Raw genomic sequence first — 22,020 nt, 5'->3', positions numbered from 1 at the left:
GCGCTTCATAGCGTCCCCGCCAGCGCTCACTGACAGTACAGGCACTTTGTGGCGTCGCACTGCGTACGAAGGTCACTCCGGACGTCATTCCTCCTCCAGAAAGCAGCTGTTAAGCGTTCGCTACCGGGTGGGGGGCCTCCGTGGGAGCTGACGCGCGACGCCTGCGACGCCCGCCGCGACCGCTTCGGTAGCGTGTGGAAAGAGGGCGCCGCCGACGCCGTCTCGCTACCATGTGGCTGGGCACGCGTCGTCGGCCGACCGCGTTGTTGCAGACGACGCCCTCGAGGGCGGTCTCGTGCGTCTTGGCTCTCGCTGTGGCTCGGCGTTGCGCGGTGGAGTGTTTTCCATTTCGGTTGTGCCCCGACTGCGACTGAGGCAGGGATGCGGCCTCTCACGCGGCTCTGGATACATTGCGCCACAGGTGAGCCGCATCCTTAGCCTCCTCTTCCTCCTCTTCCTCCCATCCTCCATGGGAATCGGATGGATTAGGGGAATGAAGCTTAAGAAATGCTGAGTTGGGAGGAAAAAGTGGGTGACGCTCAGGGACTTTTTTTTTTGGCAGTTAGAACACGATCTGCTCGCAGACTGCTCCTAAAAGAAAAAAGTTCTCGCCAAATGGAAGTATACCTCCGACCAGAGCATGGAAATCAAAATTCTACGCACAGTCGCTCTGCTTTAATTGTCATGACCGAGGGAAATCCGCTACTGGAAACGGGGAAATCAGGGGTGACCTACCTGAAATTGATTAATTTATCCCGATTTTAGCTTAAAGATATTTTTATTTTGTAAATTTATATCAATTTTCTGTTCCTTTTGTGGTTTTGTTACGTTCGCAGGGTTAGCAAAAGGCAGTATTTACACAAAGGGCGAATTTTATGCCGACGAATGACCTGGTGCGTGTGCTATATAGGGCCAAACGATTCCGCATTGTCGCCTAATTATTATAACCAAAAAGAAATGACCGACCGCGCCTTCCCGTCTACGGTAAAAATTCAGTATGACGTTTTATTGTAACAATTTGCCTGCGGAACAAATAGAGGAGGGAATTTACCGTTCTTATTACTGCCATGAAAATATCGTATCTACTAGAATACATGTTTACCGCTGTTGCCGGCTGATCGCCTTTGTCGGATGAGCGGGGCCCGAGTGACCCTCGGGCCCGAGGGTGGCTGAGCGGGGCCCGAGATTGTCGGCTGAGCGGGGCTTGAGTGCCGTAGTCAGCAAGTGCTCGCTCGGTAAACTGTGGCTTTTCTGGTATGTGCGTCGTTCTTTAGCACGATTATATGTTTTCCATAGCTTTACACAATGTCTACCTCGCAAAGAATAGGTGACCAGAGTTTTAATAAATATGCTAAATTTGAAGTGCAGTTTGAACGCTCTATACGTATGGCGATTTGTGAGTATTTTTACCACAGGGTGTCATAAATACCGGGATGCAGAGCAAATTTGTCGCCTGAGAGTACGCTCCTACTTAATACTTACTTATCCGCATTTCCGTCTTGAAGTAATTCCATCCTGCTTGATTCGCCTTCGGTCTAATGCACTTCGCCCCTGGGCAAAGATTATTCAAGACTGTCCGGATCATTTTTTTACGTGAATTTCGTTTTACGCTGCTGGGATATACGTTAAGGGTATTTTTTTAGGATCACAGAATGTGATGTGCACCTTAATTAAGCCAAAAGTTGTTGTGGCGTACCAGCTTAACTACGCCACAAAGTCCGAACGCAACAATTCCATGCCGCTCCAAACTGGGAATTCTTGAGCCATTTGAGGTTTGCGGACGACATAGGCTTGCTGATTGAGACTGCAGAACATATGCAAACAATGCTAGGTGAACTAAAATCAGAAAGCAGGGCCTTGGGGCTAAAAATAAATATGAATAAATCTTAAGTAATGAGGAAAATGCATGCCGAAAGCGCCCTCTTGAGCTTAGGAGACGAAATGCTAGAAAAAGTAAAAGAATATAACTACCTTGTACAGATAGATAACGCTGACCCCAACCACGAGAAAAAAATCCGGCGGACAAGAGGCATGGGCTGGGGTGCGTTCGGCAAGCACTCCGAATTATTGATAAGTAAGCCACCTCTATCACTGAAAAGCTGAATACGCAAGCAATGCGTCCCTGCGGTGATTAAATTTCGAGCGGTAACTTGGAGGTTTCCTAAATAACTTGAAAGTTAGCTTAGGTCGGCTCCGCGGGCCATGGAAAGAAGTGAAGTAACGAAAAAAAGTAACATGGAAAGAGTAATGACGGAACTAACGTTAGGGAGAGGAAACTAGCCTCCTGGATTAGGGAACAAACTAGGTACGAAGATGTATTTAAAATAAAGAAACAGAAATGGACTTGGGCTGGTCACGTAGTTGGGCGAAATGACAACCGGTGGACGACCAGGGTGACAGAGTGGACACCGAGAAACGAAACTAGAAGAAGGGGAAGGCCAATAATTAGATGCAGGGACGAAATAAGGAAGTTCAGAGGCAAAGAATGGACTCAAGCGGCGCGTGACAGCGGTTGGAGGTAGATTGGAAAGGCCCCTTCGTCCAGCAGTGGGTTATTTATTTATTTATTTATTTATTTATTTATTTATTTATTTATTTATTTATTTATTTATTTATTTATTTATTTATTTATTTATTTATTTATTTATTTATTTATTTATTTATTTATTTATTTATTTATTTATTTATTTATTTATTTATTTATTTATTTATTTATTTATTTATTTATTTATTTATTTATTTATTTATTTATTTATTTATTTATTTATTTATTTATTTATTTATTTATTTATTTATTTCAGAAGGCTGCTGGCTCTTGGTCTGTTACAAGTATGGGTCAGAGTAAGGATATCAAGCATTACAAACCAAATGAATTCGAGCTTGGGATGTTTCAAAACTGCTCGTCGGAAAGTACGCATTTCTGAAGCCTACTGAAAATATTTAGGCTGTAAACAACGGGAACAAAGTTGCGCGGTGAATTGGAAACAACCGAACGCTCTAATTTATAGGCACAATACATTTCTGCAGAATAATGCGATTTAAGCCATAATTGCTCCAATCTGCCGGAGGAAGACAAAAGGAAGCCCCAATCTTTTAATGTCACAATGGTGATCTGGGAATGAATGAATCACGAAATCAATGAATCGGTCAGTAAAGAGCTTTGTAATAATAATAGTCTTTATTTCCATCAATACAAGTGATGGAGGTAAGGCGGTCGCGTCATCTAGTTCGGCAGAAGTCCTAGCGAGCCTAATAAACGGACGCTGTTGATGATGATGATGATGATGTCCTCAAATATTTTGGCACGTACCACAAGGGGGGATTGGCCAGGGCTAAACCGGTTAAATACGTGGGGGCTTCAAAATACTTATTTCTGGGAAGAGGCTGTAAAGGGAAACTTAGTTGTGAATGAAACCCGAATTACCCATTAATCAGCACCCTTTAGCAATTCAAACGACCTGAGGCAGAAAGAAAATTTTGAATGCAATTATATATATCCTTTTTTCGCAAACCCCAGCTTTGATGCGCCAATAGATAGTATAAGTGTTATCTATAAGGTCAACCCCATCCGCCGTGTCAAAACCAGGCCCACGCGATCTTGTTTCTTCTTCTTTACGGTCCAGCACACAGAACGGAGCCGTTGAGGAACTGTCCACAAGCGGACACCAATTAAGTCCCAAGTGTAAGGAACATAACCACTGGAAAAGTGTCCGCTCTCTGATATCGATATTCTTCCCAACAAGATCGAAAATGAAGAAATAAACAAACAAATAAACAAGGGGAAAAAAATGTGGACTCTTGAAAAAGCCGCTATTTGGCGATCTATCACAACTTCGGTTATCAAAACGCTGAAACAGCTAGAGAATACCGAACGAATTAAAAGGGAGATAACTGAGCGAGCGGAGGCAGTTGGGAGGTCGCAAGAGAGCGAATGCGAACAGCAGCGGGGAATGATTGACGGTAATAGCGAAGAGAGCGCGTGAAGGAGAGTTTGGCTACAATCAGTGAGGAAAATGGAAAGCGCTGCACGAGTGAAACGCGCTCGATCACCACCCTCGACCTCGTTCCCGTAACCTCCCGATTCGAGATTTGCAGCACAACACAATTTCCCCGTCAGCTACATTAATCTAAGCGTTCTTTTGATCATAATAGAGAAAGGAGTGGTCTGTTACTGCGCATGGACGCAAGGTTATCTAACATTGTTTGCGTCGGCGCAACGTAAAATCCTAAAAACAACTAAACAGCTGCTCACAAATTACGGATCAGGGAGTATCACGATCGCCGATGATTTTCGTATTATTATTGAGGAAATGTTGGGTGTAGCGTGGTTGGCATATTGCAAACTGAGCGGAGTGTAGCACGCGATCACGGGAGAGAACGCTAGGGTGATGTGTGGGCGCTTTTCACCGCAGTAGCCACAGTCTTCCGCTCCATAGATTTCTTACAATATACACTAGAGAGGAATCTGGCGCTAGCGTCTATGCGGCTCACATCATGGCCGTCTGTGTCGTCAGGGGCCGCCATTATATATTGCACTCGCCTTAGTTTCATCATTGGCTTGGATTGAAACGTTTTAGTGACCGCAAATTTAAACAAAGTGCCACAACAACGCGAAGAATAGTGTGCAATTATGTAAGTGGAAAATAAAAACAAGCTGTCTTAAAACTAAGGAAAAAGGAAGTAAAGCATATTTTTGCCGGAACGGTTGTGCCTGCTATTCCGCAGGCCAAGGTTGTAATTACAAACAAGGTTAATATTTGGGGGGGAGGGGGGGGGAGGGGGGCTCGACAGAGACTGTGATTTTATTAATTTTACCATTATTGCAAATAATAAGTTGCTTGAAGAGTTTGGAAAGTTTTTTGAGCGTGCCTATGAAAACTTTGCCTTCGTGGTGAACCGGTGTACCGACCGTCAGCTAGTTCAACGAGAGAAAAGAAAACGTGGCGTTGAACATTCGTGGACGATGACAAGATAGGACTCATACAAGCACCCGTATCTGCCTTAGCTTGTCTTCAACGAAGTACGTTTTGTTTCTTTTCGTCGGCTACAAATTTCGCGGAGGCATATTATCCGCTCAGTCATGCGTCCTTCGACTGCGGTATGAGCAACGTCAGGTGCGATCACGCACTGCCTGCTGTTTCACCGAACACGGCTACCACGGAACAGGGAGGATTTCGGATTCCTTGTCGCTCGTAAACGTGTTAATGCACAGTGAAGAAAGCAAATCCCCAAAAAAACTGCTTAAGAATTCAATTGTCATGCCAAGCGCTAGCCAAAAAGGGGAGTCTTCCTATGAACCCCCACGACGACATGGCTTACCAGGCGCAGTTTCCTCTATACTTACTAAGAAACTCTAAGTTCCGCTCATTGAGCGCTACGTTCGTGATTATCTCGACGGTGCGCTAATCTCGCGCCATCTCTTAGCGGACCGCAGCTGTAAATCACGTCTCATGCCACGCTCACCTTTCCTCCTTACTCTTTCTTGTTTTGAAGGCAAGCAAGCCGGCAATCTTGGCAAGCGAATTATAAAATATTCGCGGTCAATCCGCAGCGTGTAAATATGCGAATAGGTAGAATCGCAGTTGTGGGCTTTGGGTAGATGACAGCCGCAACGTCTATTTAGGAATGAATTAGCCTTGCTGTTTATGGCGAGTCGTCATCACCGGTAAGTGTCATGCGTGAGTTTGGGATCTTGGCTCTTCGGCAGCAACGACATTGTTCTTTTTCAATGTTATTTGTGTTGCTGTTTTCACTTATCGCCAATTCAACGAGCAGCAATAAATTTTTGTTCCGCGCCATGGACTTTATAACAGGCCATAAAACGCGTGAAAAACCCGGAAGTTATGCCTTCTTACCAGAAAGGCATTTTCTTCGAATGTTTACGATTCCTGTTCCGGAAGCAGCGAGGACTGTTCCGATCCCCTAAACTCGCAAACATTCAAAACAATTTCTTTTTTTTTTTTACGTTGGCGCTAAAGGTATCCGCCAATCCCAAACTCACGAACGCACAAAAAATTCTAGATCGCTCTGGTGCTCACGAATGCACGTTATGCCTAAAATCGTACTACTCGCTGTCGCAAACGCACACATCCGCAGAGTGCAGCACCGTAAACAGGCATTGCTAGTTTAAAGAGCGTTTTATTCGTAGCACAAATGTTTTTGAGTAGCACGGCAACGTATGCGTATATAAGCATCGCATGCATTTATCGTTGCAACGATAAAGCCAGTGATGCTGCTCGGGGCGGAGGTTGTTTCGGTCTCTTGCTTCTCAAACTACGCCCGCGTCGCCAAGTTCGTACTACTGGGATCCGATCGCAGAAAACAGGCCACTGGAAAATAACTACAGCACTAGTACGTCAAAGGCTCCTTAATAATGCTTCAAATAATCCGCTTTTCTCGTCCCGTGGTAAAGTTTGGAAGGCCCATTCCTAGCCTGCATCAAGTTTTTGTTTTCATTTTCCAGAAGAAAGTCTAAATACAGCGCGCCGTGAAGAAGAACTCGGTTAAGGTGAGCTGACAGGTGAAGCGATCAAACACATTTTCTCCTTCCGGCGTCAAGGATTTAGCGCAGTAATAAAAAAAATATATTGCCACGGATAAGGCGAAGAAATAAATGGTGCTGCCACATTCGAGTTCGTTCTCTCTGGAGTCTCTTGGTTGTGAGTGCATTACAAAACACGATAAGCCTATGCACTGTTTGCGCAATATTTCGCACCCAGGTTTCGTGGTCGCGAAGGTATAAGCAAGAGACGATTGCCAGTACCAATTACGAGGCAGTCAGGCGGGAAGAAAAGCTCTCGCTGCTCCTCCTTTCCCTGTTATGTACGTCTTGTCTTGTTTCTGAACTGGTGCTGCTACGCTTAAAAAGGTAGGTGCTAAAATTGCATCAGGAATACAATGGTAAATGGGGCTCAGTTCGGCTGAGTCTCCATCTTTTATTACTTTTTGATTGCAGAATGTCATTTATGCCCGGTTTTTGTAAATAATTAATCCGTCCGTGCGCCCGTCCGTACGTCACAAAATCCCTCAACGGCAACTTCATCCTGCTCGACACACCCTGCGACTGTAACGCAGCAGGCAAGGTGAAAGAACATTGTAGACGATAAGCTACGCATGTGCGCCACAAAATCCCTAAAAAAAGCAATTTCATGCTGCTCGATACGCCTTTCAGGTAAGGGGCAGCAGCCAAGAAAAAAAAAAAAGCATTGAAGATTACTGAAAAGTCAGCGCTTCTGCCCACGTTGCCAATTAGCTCAGTTGCGCTGCTGGTGTATACACGTAGTACGTACTACCTCACGAAGAGCCTTCTCTGCAATTCACATTCAGTGCCTGACCCGACTGTTGACAAATTCAAAGTTCACACGTTATTCTGGTTCCTTACTGGTTACATATATAAACACCACACGCAGCATTGATTTTTAACGGTGATGCTGTTTAGGCTGTTGGTTGGGCTGGCGAACGTGCGCAAGAAGACATCGCCGAGCGATGACGTCATCGTAAGCGCGGGCGTCACCTTAGCTTTGACTCGCCGCGCTCGGGCGGGATTCGTGCCGCCACTGTTGGAGGCGCCATGCAACTGGTACAAGCACGGCTTTGGAAAGGCGACACGGGGTGGCTCGTGATAGAGCTGGTTGCGACGAGTGGTGCAGTTTTGGCTGTGCAAAGAGAAGAATTCATGCCAAAATGAATGATTTCAAGAGGCCGAGAAGCGACAACGTTAAAGGGACACTGAAGTGAATTTGTCAAGCTCCCATTTTTGCTTGCACTGCGTAGACTGGCTCAAATTAGCATAATTTTCATCGCTTATCCGGTTGACAAATCGTTAATTATTTTACAAAGCACGAAAGAAGAAACACTACCATGCGCGATTTGCGGCAGCCACACCAACTAAGGCAGAGACGTTGGGAGGAGGGGGCACCGTGATTGGACGATGCCCAACGTTAGCAATCAAACAAGTTTCGGTTTCGGTTCTGTAAAACACAACCAATGGCGTTGTTGGATGGGCATTCTCAATATCTCAGTAATCATCGTACCGCGCTTCTGCCATGTTGTCGGCTGTAAAATGCATAAGACAAGCCTCCCAGAACGGCTTGCAATCGTAGCATCCACTAGCCGAGGCCTACGCAGTGCATGAACGCCCTCCGCGTCCCCGCAGACGCTCAAATGCCATGCGCTTTTCCCCTATATTTAGAGCTTGCCTCACTCATGCCTGTATCGTAAAAAGCGTGTTCGCACCAGACCAAGGGTCTGTTGATTCTGGCCTGTGACCCTGCCCGCAAGCAGTCGGTGCTTATGGCAACAGCACGCCAACGAGAACTCGCTAGCGCGCCAGTGCCAGCCTGCGCGCGTTCTGTGAACTAGTTCGTGGAGCAATGAACGTTGCGGCCCAAAAAAAGGTGAACTCAGTATAGAAAACATCGGCGGAAAACGAAAAAGTTAACTTATAAAAAAAAAGCACGTGCCCGCGGGGATTCGAACTTGTGACTTCCAAAACACTTGCGCTGGCATACCTAGCGCTCCAAATCAATCGGCCACGGGCGATTTTTGTTTTTTATCGGCCACGGGCGAGCGATGCCGACCTTAGAAATATAAGGTATATAATGTATAACCAGTCTACACTTTTATTTAGTTTTAGCATTCCAAGCAACTTAGGTGACTATTTGTTGTTTTGCGCTCGTGCAGTAAGCATCCCCCAAGTTTCCACAATATCTCATGACTAGCAATTGCATTTCTTAGACGGAAAAGCGTTCGCAGATGCGTAGTCGTGCTGCTGGCCGCTGTGCTTGTTCGTCCAGCGCAAGAAAGTGCATTCCGCACCCTAGTTTTACGCTGTACTGTAAAAATATCCGTTGATTATATTTCCTTATTACCTATATTGACTTCGCTGACTCTTCTCCCGCCTTCAAGAGGCCTTATATTTTCCTACTGGCGTACCAGTCAGCGAAGCGTCGCATGTGCGCTTGTGCAGCGCTTGTGTGAAGCGACCTTGACTTGGAGCTAGATACAGTGTACAAACTAACCAAGTAAAGAAAGGCACATTCATCCATTCACAAACGTGTCCTGGCTTCATTTCAACTGACCGAATGAATTACGACGACCCGTCGGCGGCCGGCGGACGAAACGCTGGGCCGACTGACTCTGTCTGAAGGCCGGGGAGCCGTGCAGTAGCGCAGCCAATTGCGAGCTCGGCTCCTCGCGACGTCACACGAAAACGCCACAGAAAATGGGCGAGCGTAAAGAGAGGAGGACAGCATTTTCGAATTAATTTTTCTACTAAATAAAATCGCGTAAACGCGCTCAGAGTGGTCGAAACATGGCCTGGGGACTCCGGACTACAATTTGCGCTAGTAATCCCGCAATGTTTACATATCACTTCAGTGTCCCTTTAATACAATTCTTAATCCGCGCCCCAAAGCCGAAGGATGGCCACCGAACGAGCTCAAAAATTTTGAGTAAACGCTCGTCCCGCAGCGCCCTCTGCTACTCTTGGAGCTTCACCGCAAAGCCGGTGGGCAGCGCACTATGTACAGTGCTCACGGATTGAAACGCGACACTGCGAGCGCGTGGCCTGCGGTACATGCAGCGCCGCCCGTGGACGCCCGTGGAAGCGAAGTGTTGCATTGTGGTACCGGCGTTGCGTGTACCGGCAGCCACGCGCTCGCAGTGTCGCGTTATAATCCGTGAGCACTGTACATACTTTATTTTGTTCGTTCGTTGCTCTTTGGAGGGCTGAAGACGAGACCACGCAGAAAACCTGACCAAGTCTCGAAGCATAACCACGCATAAATTTGGCCGAACCGGGAAGAAGGTAGGTGGGGCCGCTCAGTATTCGCCACACTAGTGCGAAGCACGGCCAACTACACTTGTGCGAAGCTGCCTAAGTTTCTTTTAGTGTGAACTAACCAGGCTTCATCCCACCTTACGACATGTCGACCCATAATCCATGTACGCCTTTATGCCTCCCACCCTGTCGCTTTTATGTAAGCAATATAGTTCTTAGAAAACGTAAGAATACCGATAAAAAAAGTAATTTTGGTTTCTGAAATGAAAAGATGGGCAGACGAAAAGTAAGCCTGGGGACGTCGAAGATGAAGGACGGAGGAAGGAAGAGACGGTCGCTGACTCCCAGCCAAACTTTAATGCAATGCCCCCGCCATTTCGAAACGCCCCAGATACAATCGTGCGAAATGGCTGGACGCAGTAATTGAATTTTGCGCTCTCAAATTTTACTAGAATCAGTGCAGAGGCCATGGTGTGGCGCAAGGGCTGCCGCGTTTTCGGCTCCGTCGCTTTCCAGCACATTGTCGCGTGGCGTCTTCTGCAGACAAACACCTTCCCCGATCCCGCAAACCTCAACCTTATCCACCCTTCTCTATGCTCCTTCCCAGAATGCCCTGCATGCGGTGCCCTCGCCACCCTTCTTCACATCCAGTGGGGATGTCCTAGAGACCCGTTTCCTTCAATTACTTGTGAAAATCAGTGGGAGAAGGTGTTGGGGAGTTAAAACCAAGAGGTCCAAACCGCTGTGGTCAACAGAGCTACTGAAGTCGCCACTCGGCACAAGCTGGGGGCCACTACAGACCCTTAGACCACAGAACTCTCAATTAAGTCTCTCTCTCTCTCTCTCTCTCTCTCTCTCTCTCTCTCTCTCTCTCTCTCTCTCTCTCTCTCTCTCTCTCTCTGCGGTGGTTGAATCGCGACAAGTTATTACGTCAGTCACTGTGGCCCCCAGTACGCAGTGCAAAGGGTTTACAAACTCTCGGTCTTTTTATCGAACGAACAAAATTAATTAACAATAGAAAAAAGGGACAAAGCTGAAAGCCTAATTCACAATTAATGCTTGCACAACACAGCCCAAGTTTTCTTCCGACGATGCTACGTGTTGCTGAGTCATCTCTTCGACGCTGAGGGATCGAGTAAAAGCTACGTGTGACCTCAACGAATAAGCTCGCAGTGGAGCCCTCCACACGCAAGAGCATCTCTCGGCTGCGAGTGTGGACGGTATTTAAAAAGAAAAAAAGATACACCCCAGAAACGGACAGAAATACTAATAAAAAGACCCTGCTGCTTCAAAATTCCCCCAATTTCTTGTGCCGAGAGGTTGAAAGTGGAGAATTTAAAAGCAACCGCTTTTTGTATTGCCGCCGGTCTCGGGTGACTTAGAGAACAAATTGATAGTGACATTCGGGGTGCCCGTTACTAGGCCCAGCGCGGCTCTTCAGTCGAAAGACTCCCTGTCTCTCCTTTTTTTGCTCCTCTACGGCTTTTTCGTGAGGTCTGGACCATCATAACTATCAGTGCAACAAAAGCCAGTCGAGCCACAGCTGTGCTTTGCTTGAAAGCGCAGACAGCGTGCCTTTTGTAGATCCCCTCTGCGGGGCTGTGACACAGCCACAGAAAGGCTTTTGAGTCTTTCAAAATTTATATGTGCTTGTCCACAGTTAAAATAGCTTGTTTTGGTCGCGTACAGGGACTTTATGGTGCAGGCAAGCTCTCGTTCATCTATTCTTATTGTTTCATCTCCTTCTGTCATTTATTTTGCAGGGAACTAAACAGATCAGACAGTTTGATAGTTTTGTACAAGCTCGTATAGCGGTTCCTTGCTGGTGTAACTCTGCTGCAATTGAAAGAAGATATCGCACTCCAAATTACTTTTTATTGAGCAAAGGGCTCAAACCACAAGGCGCCACATTTTTTTTATTGTTGTGCGATTGGATATGGAGCGCCCAGTCGGTACACAAGAAAATTGTCCTCAGCAAGGGGCGTTTTTCTTCACCAAGAAGTTGGACGTGCGTAGCCTGAGTTATAGCCTTGCTTGCATCGTTGCGGCAGCTCGTTGACCACGGTACAACTCACCTCTCTTCAACTGGAATGCTCCATACACTCACTCACTCACTCACTCACTCACTCACTCACTCACTCACTCACTCACTCACTCACTCACTCACTCACTCACTCACTCACTCACTCACTCACTCACTCACTCACTCACTCACTCACTCACTCACTCACTCACTCACTCACTCACTCACTCACTCACTCACTCACTCACTCACTCACTCACTCACTCACTCACTCACTCACTCACTCACTCACTCACTCACTCACTCACTCACTCACTCACTCACTCACTCACTCACTCACACCCGCCGCGGCGGTTCAGTGGCTAAGACATAGTGCAGCTGACCACCCCAAGGACGCGGGTTCAATTCCCGACCATGGCGGCCGCTTTTCTGATGGATGCGTAAAGCAGAAACGCTCGTGTGTTCGAGATTTCGGAGTACGGTAAAGATCCCCAGGTGATCAAAATTAATCGGCTAACACAAAACGAAGCAAAATGTCTGGTGTACAGCCAGTTTCGAGGTTAAAGCAGAGGTGGAACACTGACAGCTAGCCTGGAAAAACCCAGACAAAAAGCAGACGCCGCCGTATCTGCTCACTTCGTTGCAAATGTCGACGAAAGACGATAAGTCGACTGGCGCCCCTGCCAAGTAAATGCCTCCCTTCTCTTTCCCGCTCACCTCTCATGCTGTTCCTTTCCCGTATCGTTCATCCCAAGATAACACGCTAGAGGTTTGCTCAAGTCAATTTAAATTTACCGCGTTCAACTGCTCTACGTCGGGTGTCTCGATGCCAGCGCTGCCGTACGGCGGACAGGCGTGTGAATTGAGGCACCCTACTACAATATTTATGGAACAACGATGTCCTAATGCACGAGCGTTCCAAGCGGAGCGTGGATTTCATTTAATGCAACCTTTCGTTGCTATTTTCGTTTGATTTCCTAAATGCTGCCAGGAAGTAGCGCTGGCAACAGCAGGCGACTATTTTCTGACGTTGATGTAGTATTTGATTTGCTATCGCAAAAACCAAGCATCCACGAATTTTTTAATGAAGGAACACTGGAAATATCACTTCTGTATTGATTTGCTGCCTTATATCTGCATAATGTCTTGTTCTTGTTCAACGATGTTGACAAGTATGATTACTGACACCGGAATTACACGTTTAGATTTGGCTGTGAGTATATAAGACTATCACGTAGCTTTCGTTTAACTTTGGCTGGGTGGCTGAATCGAGTCACAGACTGACGAACAGACATACAGACAGACCAAAATTTCTGCGTTTAAGTAGCCCAAGAAAGACTATAGTCTTTAAAAACTTAGGCGAATGCAAGGTGCTTAGAGCCACCGTCTGCTCAGGGGCAATCTCGGCGGCAGTAATTCTTACTCAGCCAGCAAAACAGGAGTCACGCGCGTATTCCGTATAAATAGAACTGGACAGCCGGTCTCACGCGTCAACACTGAAATTGCCAGAAGTGGAGTTAGCGGAACAGAGGAATAGGGGCGACGGATATTTACGTTCCCGACTTCGCCTTTCTGCTTCACTACGTCTCCAGACCGTTTATGAGCGACGCGCAAGGGCTGTTTAAAGAGGCTTCCTTTTTTTTCGATCGGCATCCTGCTTGCGCTGCCAGAGTGCTGCATCCGAGCGACAGGGTCGTCAGTGTTGCGACTCGAAAGTGACATCGAAAGTAGAAAAGTCGTTTTCAAAAATATGTTTCTTTTTTGCAGTTGAATTGCACGTTAACCGATTTCGCCGCTCTCTCTTTCTGTTTTCCACATCAGACGTGATGCTGTAGTTCGACTGAAGAGCACAAGCTGAAGGTCGAAAGTGAAGCACGCACTCGAGCATGGCCGCGCCAAACGACCACACTGATATTTTTTTCTCCCAGCAGGGGGCGAACTTCGAACGCTGTGTCTCCTCTTCTTTGTCGAGGAATGAGATATGCTCGCGACTGCAGCCGAAATATGTCCACACGTCACTGCCGATATTGTACTCCGTGATAATTTAACTCTTCTCGTGTTGTCACGTCGCGGTAATATGCCTAGTAACGGTTGTGGAGCAGTGCAACTAGATCAGCGCGTGAATGCAAGTGGCTGATTGCGAGTAAAAATGATCTGAAACACTTCTGAACACGAGTAAGAGTGAGTAAAGATCGATTACAAGTACAAGTGATATTAGATTGAGTACGAGTGCAAGTAAGTACGAGTACGAGGGGTTACGAATTTAGTACGAATGTCTTCGTTCAATGCATTGTCGGGTTCATTGCCGGGCTACGGTTGACGTGAAGTATGCACGAAATACAAAAAAAAAGTAAATTTGTATTCACTCATATTTAGTCTTACAAATGTCTGTAAAACCCCTTTTGGCCTGTTTATATTTATTAACCTGTACTTGTCATAGTGTTACGTGGCGGCAGAACAAAAGGAACAAACCGTGGTTGAAGGTGAAGCGATGAAATTAAACACCGGAATTTAGAAGCTTAAGCCAGAATACGCGTCACACATATCTTCCTTCCTTGCCATTTTCGTCGTCTTCTCAATCAATCAAATCAATCAATCGTCTTCTCGTAACATAGACGTCATCACCTCTCCCCCGTGAAAGGCGGCCGTCCCGGGCAGCAGTTTCCGGGCGGGTGCGGTGGGAATGGAACGTAAGATGAGGACAAGTGAAGAGGTCCTTGCCGCCACAGATGACGATGATAGCCTCGGTGATGATTAGCCCCGGAGCTGTGATGTCCTTAAGCCAACAAGGAAGCGTCGAAGGGCCATGTCGCACGATAGGGCTGGGAACATGACACCGTTAACTGGACTCGTCGCGTCTCGACTCGTCTAGTCCTCGTCGGCTCCTCACGGGTTGCGGACATAATGCGGATGAGATGGTCGAGTTAAGGCGACGGCGGGGCTAGGGTGAACCGACCGGGCACTCGCACCTACCCCAACGATTGCATTCCTGTCTGGATGGTGCAAAGCTAGGGCCAGGATGAAGATGACGCCACATCCTCAATGAGTTCATTCCACACTCTTCGGACTTAATTCTCTTTTACTAAGAGCGCCGGGCTTTTCGACTTTTAAATGCATTCCATACAAGTTCTGGCTGTGGAGGGATGCTTAGCGATGTTCAGTTTTCTTTTTTAACGCATGGATAACTGGCACAATTGACGGCGAAATCTATTGCAGCGGCCAATGAATAAACTGACCCATTTTCCCCCGCATAGGACATCACCTATAACGACATCCCTCGGTAGTTGCACTGTGGTGCATTGGTTAGGAACTTCATAAACCGTGATGGCAGTCATTTCGCCTCACTGACATCCCTCTCGCCACTTCACTATGAGATCGCGCGGCTTACGAATTAAGGGTGGCCATTCGGCATTGGCAAGCGCCATATTAGCGCCAACAGCGATTCCTCGAGCCGAGTTTGCGAATGGGATCCGAGCGAGGAGCGCCAACGGGTGACATTGGGCCTCCATGTTGAGAACCTCCCATACAGGCTACACAAGGCCACCTCTACACAAGGTTACACAATGTTCGCCGCCGCGCCTCGGTTATATCGCAGCTTCAGGATCCCGAACATGTTTACGATCAGGTCGGGATCTTTACAACATTTTAGGCAGGTTATTTTGTGGGATCTGCAATTAATTAAATGCAACAGGGGTGTAACTTGAAACAGGCGGACGACAATAAGGAGCCGACCGAACGAAATAGCTCATGCTTTCATACAGACTCTCATGGGTGATTAAATGCCAAGGTGCTTCCCGAACGATGCTTACCGAACTACAACACCATTTACGTGCAATAAATACGAAGTTTGACGAGTTTGGTGTTGCTCTGGTCGTCAGCGGGAAGTACGTTTACGCCGCTTCTACGGGTGCCAATTCGCACATTTGTCAAATATTTGTATCTTCGAGACCTATCGCCGAAATCTGTGCTTTACTGTATGCTTGGAGCAGTTTTACACCGTAACGTTGAGTATGCCTTTCTGCCATTACACCACTAAAGTATTCTGTTATCGCTCTCTTCTACGTATGCGCGGTGCACGTGCATGTGGGGGAGCATTCGGAGGCTCTAATGAATCATTCCTCCCCCCTTCGTATTCTGGAAGAAAAGGGAAATTTTATTTGAATTAAGTTCAATCTTCTTTTTATTCCCTGTTAACTCTCGACGAAATTCCGTCGTGGAACAAGAATTTCTGAGCGACAACTTCGTAGCACCGAAGATTACTTATGCTGAGTGCAATTGACACTTGGCCATTTTGAAAAAAAAAAGAAACAAAACATTACAAGGCCGCATCGTGCCTTGCACAAGTGCTTTGCAGTATTTATAGAATTTTGAATTCTGGAGCTTCACGCGCCGAAGCTACACATGGGCTATGACGTGCGCCGTAGTGGAGGGCTCCGGATTCATTTCGACCACCTGGGAGGCTTCCGAAGGCCTTTGAAACAACCGTGTAGCACAGGTATTAAACACAAAAATTTTGTTCTGTCTGTATGTCGGTTTGTCTGTCTGTGTTTGTGAAAAGAGAATTTATGAGAAAACCACATTCTATGTAACCACCCGGCGAAAGTGAAACAGAAGTGACAAGTAGGTTTATATACCCACAGGCAAATCTAAACGTCTAAGTCCGGTGGGAATATTCACACTTAACAACATTGCTGAACAAAAACAAAAGCTTGAGCAAATGTGGAGCAGAAAATCAATACAAAAGTGATATTTGCAGCGTTCCTTTATAAAAAATTATGAATGCTTGATTTTTGAGCTAGCAAATGAAATAGTACATCCACTGAAAAAAAAAAAAAAGGCTGCATCGCATGCTGTCGCCCGCACAAATATAGCTTCCGGCGGCATTTTAAGAAATCAAAGGGCAACAGTTACGACAGGTTCGCTTATATGGCTTCCGCGTTTCGCTTGGAACGCACGTGGAGAAGGGCAACGCGGTTCCATAAACGTTGAAGTATGGCGCCTCGATTCACGTGCGGCTCCGCCGTACGGCAGCGCTGAAGTCGAGGCACCCTGCCTGGAGCACTGTTACGCGGTAACCTTAAATTGAATTGAGCAAACCACCAGAGTGTTTACGTTGGGAGGAGCGCAACAGGAGAGGAACAGCATGAGAGGTTAGCGGAAATGCGAAGGAAGGTATTTCCTTGGGAAATGTCGACGAAAGGTCGACACTTGAAACGAAAGGAGCAGACACGCGGGCAATTTCTTTATCCTGTATAATAGCCGGAAAGAGACGCGCATCACGACTTTTTTCTCCTGCTCTGCTCCGCACACAAAGTACCCGCCCGAGCAACAGTTTAACCTAACTGACGGGTTATTGTCTCCCGATGCAAATGAAGGCCGAAAGTAATTAACTAATGAATGTCACAGCGTTTGTGCGATTTAATTACACGAGCGAAATCACTCGCGCCTCTCCCGATGGAATGCTTCGCTCCCGTGGTTCTTCAGCTGTACACGGGTCCGCAGCGACCGCCTGGCGTTTTCTTTTCAATGCGGAAGCGGTGTTGCCCGAGAGAGGCCCCGGGCGTCCGAGGCGGCGGCCGTTCCAAAGCTACTCGACCGCGTTTTCGGTCGCCGGCCGGTCGATCCACTCGGCGTTATCGCATCTTGGGCCCCGAGCCAGGCCTGGGCAATCTGATCGAAAGGCGTCTCTCCCTCCCCGAGAAACGCTTCCTGCTTTAGTTGCTGCTGCGCACTGCTCACTCGTGAACTTCTCACGGCGGTTACTATTGCCGTCAACTGCCTCATTTTGTAGCGGCCTGATTTCACGCGCGTGGGGATTGTTGCATAGTGCGACTAATCGTCTGCTACGAATTAGAAGAAATCCTCCGCTGGCTTGTGTTCTTTCGCCCTAGGTGAGGGCCGTATGACTCGTGTCTCACGGCACCGGTGAAATAGATATATCTCTCGATCAGCAAAGTGTTCAACGCGAAACGGGAAGCCTCCATAAAACTTACTATAGCACCAACAGTGTTCCCATAGCTACATTATCGCTTCATGGATCATGATAAGGAAAAACAGACGAGCTGCCGAATAAATTGTATTAGGGGCCCCGAATATTCCTACAAACGACTTGTTCCCCAGAAAGGCCCAATGAACAAATAAAATGAACGATACGCGTTTTTGTACTTTATACTTAGCTCTGTTCTCTCAAACATAGAGAAACACACACACAAATGCACGTGCACACACATAACCCCACACACAACACACACAAAACACGCACACACACGCAAGCACGCTTGTACTCGAATACGCGTACACCTACATAAACACGCGCATACACACAGGCCCGCACTTACGTACACACACGCGCTAGCACGCACACACATACACACACACCAAAACATGTCGACGGCGGAGTTTGTTTATATGTTAGATGCAATGCAGGTAGGATTGACGGAACCACACGACATTTTTTCCCACACGTAGGCTAGTGCGAAGTCTTTAAACATCCGTTCATTCGCTTGCACTAAAGCCCTTTACGACAGTTATCGTAGCGCGGACAAAGTGTTGGGACGACGCACCACTCTCCACTTATGTATGCCATCGCATCACTTCAGATGTTTACCCGCCGCGGTGGCTCAGTGGCTAAGGCGTTGTGGTGCTGAGCGCGAGGTTGCGGGTTCGATTCCCGGCCGCGGCGGCCGCTTTTCTGATGGAGGCGAAAAGCAAAAACGCCCGCGTGTACGAGATTTCGGTGCACGTTAAAGATCCTCAGGTGGCCAAAATTGATGCGCAGCCCCCCACTACGGCGCGCCTCATCGCCTGCGTTGCGTCGGCGCATTAAACACTATAAACAACAACACTTGAGATGTTTGTGCTGCGGCGTTCTTTGTCTTCTGTTTCTGCAACAGAAAACGACGCAGTGTTTTGCTGCCAATATCGTTGCCGTCGTGAAAGTCACATTTCCCACCCCAACCAAAAGACCAAATGCGAGCTTCTCGAAGCAAGAAAGGAAGGGGCGCTTCGGATGGAAGGTGACGAATTCAACCGAGCTGACAACTTGCAATGAGCAAGTCGATGAACATCGAAATATCTACGGCGAACTGCGCTGATATTTCTCAGCCAGAACTGATACCTGACATGGAATTCTTTTCGTTGTCGTGACATTAGGCAGAAGGACGTGAGCCGTAACCGAGAGCCCTTGTTTTTTTCCTAGCTGCGTTTCAATTTCTTCGCAGGTTGTTTTCGTCTGCACTCTGTGTAAGCGGCTGCTTCGCCGGCCTGGTTTACGCGGTGCTTACGCGAATATAAGACGCTTTCTACTTTCATATGGCTGTATAGGACACCGATTGCCCCTGTTTGTTTACTGTAAATCAAAAACTACACAAATAGAAAATAAAATAGAAAATAAAATAGGAAACAAAAAGTAAACCTTGATCGCACTGTCTGCAACAGCCAGAACAGTCAGCACTAGCTAATTCCTACGCGCACTCCTTTTTACACCTGTTCTTTTCATACAAAGTGGTTTCACGTTCCGAAATTGTTTAGAAGTGACGGATTTATAGTACTTGTGTTGTGTCTTAAAATGGCCGTGCATTTTCGGTATCTATGCCCTTATAAAAACGCATACATGTCCTTATGACGATTGACATCATTGGGTCTCTCGAACCGCTTACACTTAGTCCCCACTTAGCGTGAACTGTGGACAACAACCCCTTGGCTGTGAACTAAGTGAAAGTAACAATAGTTCCTGAATGGTCCCTGGCTCGTGCCATCTTCCTCAGACCACCTTCCGCATAAAGGCACGCCCACTTCGGTCGAATATTACGATTCTTTTCAAGATGAATAACACGACATTTGCTCCAAACCCTCCCCATCTCCGTAAATCCCTCATAGTCTGGCAATGAAGTTGTATACGCTCAAAAAAAAAAAAAAAAACTTTCCCCTGCAGCACATGGCATTTACAGGGACACACCCGGATATTGTAGTTATTGAAGAAGCTGGAGGATCATTCCCACTTCACGGCTGTGAGGTGCTTTCACAACCGAGTGTCACCCATCGTCCCTGATGAATCGCAGATGTCAGCGCCCCGCCCACCACGACGCTCTCACCTGCGTGCGTAAAGACCTCGCTACTCCCAAAAATGACACGGCGCATGTTGACACACCCGCAGACGAACATGTCAACACCGCTAGTCTGGTAGTCGGGCGTCGACTCACGGTCATCAACGTGTACTTGGAGCCCCAACCAACTGTGAGCATCTTTGTCGACGTGTCGACATTGTCGACGTGGGCATAAACAAGGCTTTCGATAATGTTGCTCATGATGCGATTCTCCAAAGCCTTCAATAAACTCGGCCCAGTACAGACCTTTTCCATATATTTTCTATTCAATGGTATTGCCCGTATCATTGGACCCGAAAATCAGCGGTCATGCCCCTTCTTTATATGCGGTGGTACGCGTCAAGGCTCCATCTTATCGCCCATTCTGTTCAATATAAATATAAATAACCTGCTCTCTAAATTGTTTTCGGTTCTGGATCTCCGCCATGTTATTTATGCTGACGATATCACAATTTGAAGCTTCCGAGGCAGTCGGGATGCTCAGCAACGTACCGTCCAGGATGGCGTGGATATTATTCATGGGCTTGGAATGCTCCCCTGAAAAATCAGAACACGTCGTTGTTCTTAATCAGAGCAGGAAACAGACATCTATCGTACCCTCATCAACCTCACTGTCAACGGCCACCCAATCCCCCCGACGCCCACAGATCTGCATCCTCGGCTTTATGTGAGAATGAGACGGGAAGAGGACAGTATGGACAAAAACTATTATCCAACAGGTCAATTTAATCAATAACCTTTTTTTTTTGTTGAATCACCCGCCACAACACAGGCCTCAAAGAACACGAGTAGAAGTAACGATCTCTTCTAGAGTTTTGTACGCCCTTCCCTACCTTAAACTCACGAAAACTCGAAACAGTAAATTGGAGATCGCCATCCGGACATGCCTACGAGTGGAGTTCACCGTGTTCATGTACACCCCAAACTATCTCCTTGCCGATACTTCCCTCCACAATACCCTTGAGAAGAAAGTAGCCGCCCATATCGCTGCCCAACCACACAGGCTCACGGCGGCAACCCAAGGACGCACCATGCTGGCTGATATAGGGTTTAGGACACCTCACTTATCTCCACTACCTAAAGAACCCTCCACCGTGAGATGAAATCCCTCCAATAACGGTCAAACCATCTCGCATCACGTGGACACGTCTTCAGACTCCGGCAGGCGCCGAAGCAGGGCCCTCCATCGTTCCAGCCCATCACATGGCACATTACAGAGACGCCACGTTTACCGACAACATATCCACAACTGCCGTGGTAGGTCCTTACGACATCCGTCAACATTCTAATGTACCTTCTTCTACAGCTGCTGAAATACAGGCCATTGCCGATTCGATCATGCTGCAACCCCACTCAACTAACCAGATTACCACCCGCACGGACAGTCAAGGAGCTCATCGCGAGCTGACAGCTACATGGGAGCTCACGGTCACTTACACGTCTTTTTTAGAATGGGTCCCGGGACACCAGGGTATTGTAGGGAATGAAAGGACTCATGCCCTTGCTCTGGCAAATCGAAACCCTGAGCTACCCTCAACCCTGGCCCCAGGACCGCAACCCTAAATAAGAACGCACTACTGATCGTAAGGCTTGGAGGCAAAGGTAAAGGGCCTTCGCAGTTCTCCCTGACCCCTTTCCTCCCCTCCCCCCTTCCCATCTTGCACGCCGCGAAGACACAACCGGCAGCGCAGACTTTCTCCCTCCCTTGTAACGTAGTTCTTCACTATTTAATGACCCGAAACGGCACACCACACTGTCAGGCGTGGTGCCTACCCCGACGTCCAACATATTTACTGGACTTGCCCTCGCACCAGGCGATCACACCACTTTCTTCATCCACACCTTTTGGCATCCCACATTCCATTCTCATGAGAAAGCTGGGCCGGTCCTTCACAGAATCTTCGTCCGATCTTCTGGCCTCGCCTCGCCTGGCCCGGCACATTGTCCACGTGCGGTGCCCTAGCTCCTGCAGAGTACCCCTCTGAACGCATTCCCGGGCCACCAGATCCACATTTTCGGCAGCCCGGGAATGGGCCGCTTCAAATAAAATTTAATCTCTCTCTCTTCTCAGACGAACACGAATGTCAAGCGTGTTAAACGCAGTCACGGTC

The 22,020-nt window shown here is 47.4% G+C and overlaps 1 protein-coding gene across 1 annotated transcript in view; it reads left to right on the top strand.

Annotated features, from left to right (window-relative positions):
- The first annotated feature begins 252 nt into the window (after positions 1-252).
- LOC144159408 (uncharacterized) overlaps positions 253-22,020 on the top strand; it is a 129,429-nt gene continuing 107,661 nt past the window's right edge. Inside the window, exon 1 of the mRNA XM_077690878.1 lies at positions 253-421. Coding sequence (XP_077547004.1) covers positions 382-421 — 40 coding nt within the window. The 5' untranslated portion in view covers positions 253-381. The remainder of the gene's footprint in view (positions 422-22,020) is intronic.

The sequence above is a fragment of the Haemaphysalis longicornis genome, unplaced genomic scaffold (genome assembly GCF_048455015.1).
Source record: "Haemaphysalis longicornis isolate Haplotype H1 unplaced genomic scaffold, Haemaphysalis longicornis Haplotype H1 scaffold_10, whole genome shotgun sequence".
NCBI classification, from domain to species: Eukaryota; Metazoa; Arthropoda; class Arachnida; order Ixodida; family Ixodidae; genus Haemaphysalis; species Haemaphysalis longicornis.
The sequence above is the reverse complement of the archived record's forward strand: the minus strand, read 5'-3'. Positions and strand labels throughout refer to the sequence as shown.